Raw genomic sequence first — 6620 nt, 5'->3', positions numbered from 1 at the left:
TATATACATATAAATACAAATAAAAATATCATATATATATTTATATAATATATATATATATAGATATATATATATATATATAATATATATATTTATTTTATATTTATATTTGTTATATGTATATAATATATATATATATAATTATTATAATATATATATATATTGATATCTGCAGTATATAATATAAATAAATAAATAAATGTATATGTATATATAATATATAGATATATATATCTATATATATAATATATATATATATATAATATATTTAAATACATACATACATATATAAATAAATAATATAAAATATATTATTATATATATATATAAATATATAAATATATAATTATATATATATATATATATATAACATAAATATATATTTATATATATATATACATATATACATATCATATATGTAATGTATTATAATGCGTGTTCGATCAGTCCGATCCAACGCCATAATTAAAACGAATAAAATTTATAACTTAAAACAGTTGCTAGCCACATAACGATATTCCTAATAGCAATCTCTTTTTGAATACGACATAATTTAGCGGTACTACTCTTTCGTGTAAAATTAGAAAAAACAAACTAATACATTGCTGATTATTGAATTACACTGAGCGGATAAGTTATGGAAAAGAAAAACGGATAAGTTATGGAAAGGAAAAGGAGAACCACCGTGGGTATCCTGTGTCCAGCGTAACTCATTCGCTGCTTCTCTCTGTGGACGCAAATAGAGTTTGGCTTCGTTTGGTCAGCATAGGCTGTAATGTGGAAGCTCTCAGAGCGCTGTGAGTATATAGAGATATCTTGCATGTCATATATGAGTATATATAGTACTAGGAATAGAATATAGTCGAGTTTCACGTGACGTGAACATAATGACATATTTATAGTATATATTAGTAATTTTATATATACTATATGAATATAATGATAGAGTTAAATGGTATATTGAAATATATATAAATATAGAAAGATAATATATATTTAATTAATATTATATAAGAATATAAATACACACACTCACTCTACTCACCAACAACACAACACTCACTCATAGTAGCTAGAAGTGTGCGGATATGGTATGCGGTGCGTTAGTATATATATATATATATATATAATATAAGATATATTGATCTATATGGACAGTATAGGCATATTAATATGGGGGATATGGGGTGAGAGGTATATATATTTAGATATATAGTATATATATATATATATATATATATTTTTTATTTATTATATAATATGAATATAAATATTCTCACACACATATATATAATTCAATTGATATATATATAGGGGGGTATATATATATAGTAGATATTTATAAATATATATTGGGAGATGTATGGGTGTAATTTATGTATATGTATTATGTTATATTAATTATATATAAATATACAGTATTTCTGTATATATATTTATTGTATGTATTTATACATATATATTTAGATATATATATATATATATATATATATATAATAATATATATATATGTATCAATATACATACTAATGTTAGTGTGTTATATATATATATATTTTTCATAGATACTTTGTTAATTTATATGAAAAAAATATTAATTAAAATATATAGTGAGGCTGAGATTTTATGATGTGTGGCACTGACTAACAGATTTGTATGTTTGTGTGTGTTTGTGTTTGTGTTGTGTGTGTGTTTGTTTGTGTGTGTTTTATTTATGGAGAGAGGTACAGCACAATCGGTAAACTAAGCGCGCAAGCAGAGAGATATATTTATTGTGTGTGTGTGTGAGATGTGTGTTTTGTTATTGGAGGGGGGTGGGGTGGGTAGATTGGGAGGTTGGGGGTGGTTTTGTTTTGTGTGTGTTAAAATATATATGGGGGGCATTATTGTGTTTTTTTGTGTTTGTGTGTGTTTTTGTGTGATTTTTTTAGTGTTTTGTGTTTGTGGGTTTGGGTGTTGGGTGTTGTTGTGTTATAATGATTTGTATTTGTTTTTGTTTATGTGTGTTGATGTTTTAGTTTGTTAGTGTGTGTGTATTGATAGATTTTGGTTGTTGTTGGGGGTGGGTGTGGTGTGGGGGTTTGTTTGGGAGTTTTTTTGTTGTGTTTTTTAGTAGTTTGTGTATTTATTTATTTGAGGCTGTAGTTGTAGGTGTTTTATTGTATGTTTGTTTGTTGGGTGTAGTTTATTGTTTGTGTGTTTTATTTTTGTTTTGATATTGTTTTGTTTTAGATTATATGAGTGTATTTGTACTTACTTTCTTTTGATATTATTATATATTTATAGTGGTTTTTTTAATTTTAGAGTTATTTATATTATTTTTTGTTAGATAGATATAGATAATATACTGACAGTATAGTTTTTTATATATATATGATACATTATAATTTAATATATATATATAGTTATATATTATATTTATTTATTATAGAGAGTTTTTATATTTTTATATTGGGTGTGGGTGGGGTGGGGTGGGTGGGGGGTTTTGTGGTCGGGGAGTGTGTGGGTGTAGGAACGGATGCCGTGTGAGTCCTCACGTGAGGCGAAACCATCACATGCTTGGGCCGACAATTGCCTGAATTTATATTATGCCTTATGTGAAATCGAAAGAAGGTCCCCCCTGCTCTCATTAAGCATAACTGTCCTTCCATTTGCTGCATAAAAAGCGACTCTGTAGGCTCCGTCTTCAACCGCAGTCTGACCACGGGGGGCGGGAGGCCTTGACTTTGCAGCAACAATTCAACATTGGTTCATGAGCTTGTACGGGAGCAAAGTTGATATTACGCATTAAAGACGGTACGTCACTGGCGAGTGTCCTCTCTGGTTTGCGTGAGTTCCTGTTGTGTTTTGTGTACTTGTTTGTAATGGTAATTCTATGTACTTGTTGTCTTTCATTAAGGGTATGTTGCTTGGATATTTGGCTGTTTTTGTAGGTTATGGCAAAGTGATTTTCTGTCTGACTGTGTGTTTGTCTGTGGGTACTATGTATGTGGCTTTGTTTGATTAGTTCATCTTGTGTTTATAAACTTTCATATGCATATTTGTTTGTGTGATTCCCATATAAGTGTGGATTCTTGATGTGAGTTTCTTTTTCTATGTAAACGAACTTGGTTGTGGTCTGTGGAAAGTTTGTTTTATATGTGTCACTGTAGGTGGTGTGTCCTCTGATTGTGTGTTTGCCAATGGTTTCTTTCGCGCAATGAATTTAAAGCTTTTGGTAGAATTAGGTTGAAGACTAAGAATATTCCGTGTTGAAACCAATAACTATAGTGTGTTAATGCACAGACTCTCTCTCACACACACGTACATATATATGTGTGTTTTCATCATCATTCTCATCATTGTTGATAAATTAACTCTGAGGGTAGGTAACTTAAAACAGCCGTATTCTTGGACGTTTTCTGCGTGTCGTGGCCATGTCATGTTCATGTTGTGTCCATGTCACGAATGCGGTAAACTAGGATGCAAAAGCGTGGGATGTTTGTCAGCTGCTTCAGGTTTACCAACCGTTCCAAAGTTAACATGTCTCAGATGAATGGCACTGTCCAAACGACAAATTCATAAGAGAAACTACAATCATAAGTAGCACTAACAAAAGATGGTATAATTTTGGTATGAATCAGTCTTTGTACTTGTTCCTAGTTACAGAATTGACAACCATTTCACGAACGCGCCGTTGGTAATTCACTTTTGTCTTTGTATATACTGTACATATATGCGTATCTTTAATATGTCATACATATAAATTTAATGTATACATATTTCATATAATTATATACTTTAACTTTACGAGTTCCTGAATACTTTTACCATTTATTTAACTTCACTCCTCCTTCGAAAGTCAGCCCAAAAGGTAAACAACAACTCAAAACAGCCAGATAATCCAAGTTTTTCCCTAAAAGGTGTTTGGTAATCCATCTAGACAAATGATATCCTAATATATCCATATAGCTATAACTTACTAAACGAAGTATGAACATATGAAGTCTTGGTAAGAAAAAATACAATAAAAATATAATTTTTTGTTTTTTTTTTTCAAATCACACGTGTAACAATCTTGACAAGCCTACCCTTTTCACGGAGTTCCCCACGATTGTTGCCAATTAACTTCCGAACGCTTTTGCTAGCGAACCCCTCCGCCTTGTTTCTAGAATCACAAACGCGGCAGGTTCATGTCATGTACACGGCGCTCTTAGGGACTTAGAATACGGCTGAAAGACTCACTCTACAACCCTCCTCCACCCCCCCCCCCCACCCCCTTCACACAAAAGCGGGTTAAGTTGTTTTAATTTTCTTATATAAAATAACGTACGTCTGATAATCGTAAATGAGTACGTTCCTTTTACTGATATTTGATAACATTATTTTTTTTTTTTAAATCGATTACTCAGAATTGAATAAACTTCCGAGATATGGAAAGTGAAAGGGTACTTCTCGAAAACTTTTGGCAACATTTCCCTTTGATCTTCTGCATTATCCGTGGTGTCTCTTCTATTCTGTTCTAACCGAGGGAGGCCTTTCAGTGTGTGTCTAATTCTACCTAATTTCTTTGATCTCAAACCGTTATTTTCTATAAACGAAAAATCCAGATCTTTATTTTGGCTCATTTTTGGTGTTTCTCGGACAGTCCCCCGAAGTAAACGAAATTTTGTAAGATTATTGACTTTTTTTCGGGCGGGGTAAGCTTGAGTGTCGTATTTGGAACTGATATGTTCTCTTCAATTTAGTTTACTTAAAGTGCAAAGGGACGTTTTTATTATAGTATGAGATCGAATATTTATTCTATGTAGTGTTCAATTTAAGTCACTCGAATTATTGTGGTTTGCGTACGCGTAGAATATTGAAATCTTATTCACTTGAAGATTTGAATTTTGCGTCACGTAAAGCTATTCGAATTTTACTAACAGAAAGAGTTGGGAGGTTTTAGTCACAACCCGTTGAATTCGGCTAACTGAAATTCCTCAGATGCGTGTGGTACGCGACGGCCTGTCACGTGGTTGGTACTCTGGTGACCACATGCGAGCACATCAGCCGACGAAGAAGATATTGATGACTACACAGACGATATAAATGGGAGTACGGTTAGTAGCCTCGCCAGCTGCCTCGGCACTCAGAGGAGGCTTCTTGACTCCAGTGACATCCATGAGTTTAAACCTAGGCTTTGGGATGACGTCTGAATCTCAATAGCTGTCTCGTTTTTGAAACCTAAACACTAACCCTTTCCTCTTCCCCCTCGCCCCTCGCTTTCCCCCTTTCCCCTTCCCCCTTCCTTTCCCTTTTCCTTGTCCCTTCCCCTTCCTCCTTCCCCTTCCCCTTTCCCTTCCCCCTTCCCCTTCCACTCCCTCCTTCCCCCTTCCTTTCCCTTTTCCTTGTCCCTTCCCCTTCCCCCCTTCCTCGTCCTCCCTTCCCCCTTCCCCTTCACTTCCCCTTCCCCTTCCCCTTCCCCTTCCACCTCCTCCTTCCCCTTCCCCTTCCCTTTCCCCTACCCCCTTCCCCCTTTCCCTTCCGCCCTCGACAGATCTGGACGATCTACGTGACCAACATCCAGAGCGCGATCTCCGACCTCATCAACGAGGGAAAAGTCACTCCTCACAGCTGTTTAGAGAATGAGGAGGCGGGTTATGTCAAGGATGAGGATAAGGAGTACGTCGTGCAGTCCATGGATGACCTCAACTTGGATTACAACATCACACAAACTGAAGTCGTCACTCAAATGAAGGTGTGGAGACTCTCTCGCTCTCGTTCTTGCTTCCTCTGTCTGTCTGTCTGTCTCTCTCTCTCTCTCTCTTTCTCTTTCTCTCTTTTCTCTCTCTCTCTTTCTCTTTCTCTCTCTCTCTTTTTTTAGTCTTTCTGCCGTTCTGTCTATCTTGCTCTCAATTTTTCTTTTTCTTTGTTTACTCGCTTTTTTATGACTGTGTCTTGCTATCTGTCTCTCATTTGAAGGTTTGAAGGCTTTTTGGCTTTCGCTGTCTGTGTCTTACGTGCTCACCTTCCTTTCTGTCTTACTGTTCTATATTTATCCATTTCTGTCTGTCTAGACTTTTTTATTATATATATATATATTTTTTTTTTTTTTTTTTTTTTTTTTTGCTTCTTGTTTATCTTTCTACCTTTCACTATTTCTATCTTTCTCTGAAGGTGAGGATTTTGACGTTTTTATTTTTCTATCAGTTCATTTTTCTTTACCTTCTCTTTCAGTATATTTTTGTTTTTTCGTTATACTTTCCCTTTAAATTCACTTTTAATTTTTCCTTTATATTTCTCTTATTTAATTCCACTACCTTCGTGTCCTTCTCTATATATATTTTCTCCTTATCTCTTTGTTTTCTTTCTTTCGTTTCATCTTTCTAGCTTTTCTTTTTTTTTTTCTCTCTCTCTCTTCAGTATTTTCCGTGCAAGAATATGAAAACACTTACAAATAAATATCAAGAAGTTAACAAACTCACAAACGAAACAAGATTCGTCCCACCCAATTTCTTCAAAAATTTCTTCAAAAGCAATTTCTTCGTCCACTAATTGATTGACTTCAACATTGACAGGAGGAACGAGCAACGTGTTCGCCCCTTTTCTGTCCGACGCCCTTCATGTACAGCTTCATGACGCAACTGCAGGTGGGGAGC

At 34.2% G+C, this 6620-nt stretch overlaps 1 protein-coding gene across 1 annotated transcript in view; it reads left to right on the top strand.

The window, feature by feature from the left end:
• The first annotated feature begins 1182 nt into the window (after positions 1 to 1182).
• Positions 1183 to 6620, top strand: part of LOC147470704 (uncharacterized) — a 9348-nt gene continuing 3910 nt past the window's right edge. The window contains exons 1-4 of the mRNA XM_086542974.1: positions 1183 to 1187; positions 5024 to 5081; positions 5519 to 5719; positions 6540 to 6611. Of these exons, the coding sequence (XP_086399100.1) occupies positions 1183 to 1187; positions 5024 to 5081; positions 5519 to 5719; positions 6540 to 6611 (336 nt within the window). The remainder of the gene's footprint in view (positions 1188 to 5023; positions 5082 to 5518; positions 5720 to 6539; positions 6612 to 6620) is intronic.

Source organism: Penaeus japonicus, unplaced genomic scaffold (assembly GCF_977035675.1).
Source record: "Penaeus japonicus unplaced genomic scaffold, GWHDUDI00000001_assembly GWHDUDI00000013, whole genome shotgun sequence".
Taxonomy (NCBI): Eukaryota; Metazoa; Arthropoda; class Malacostraca; order Decapoda; family Penaeidae; genus Penaeus; species Penaeus japonicus.
The sequence above is the reverse complement of the archived record's forward strand: the minus strand, read 5'-3'. Positions and strand labels throughout refer to the sequence as shown.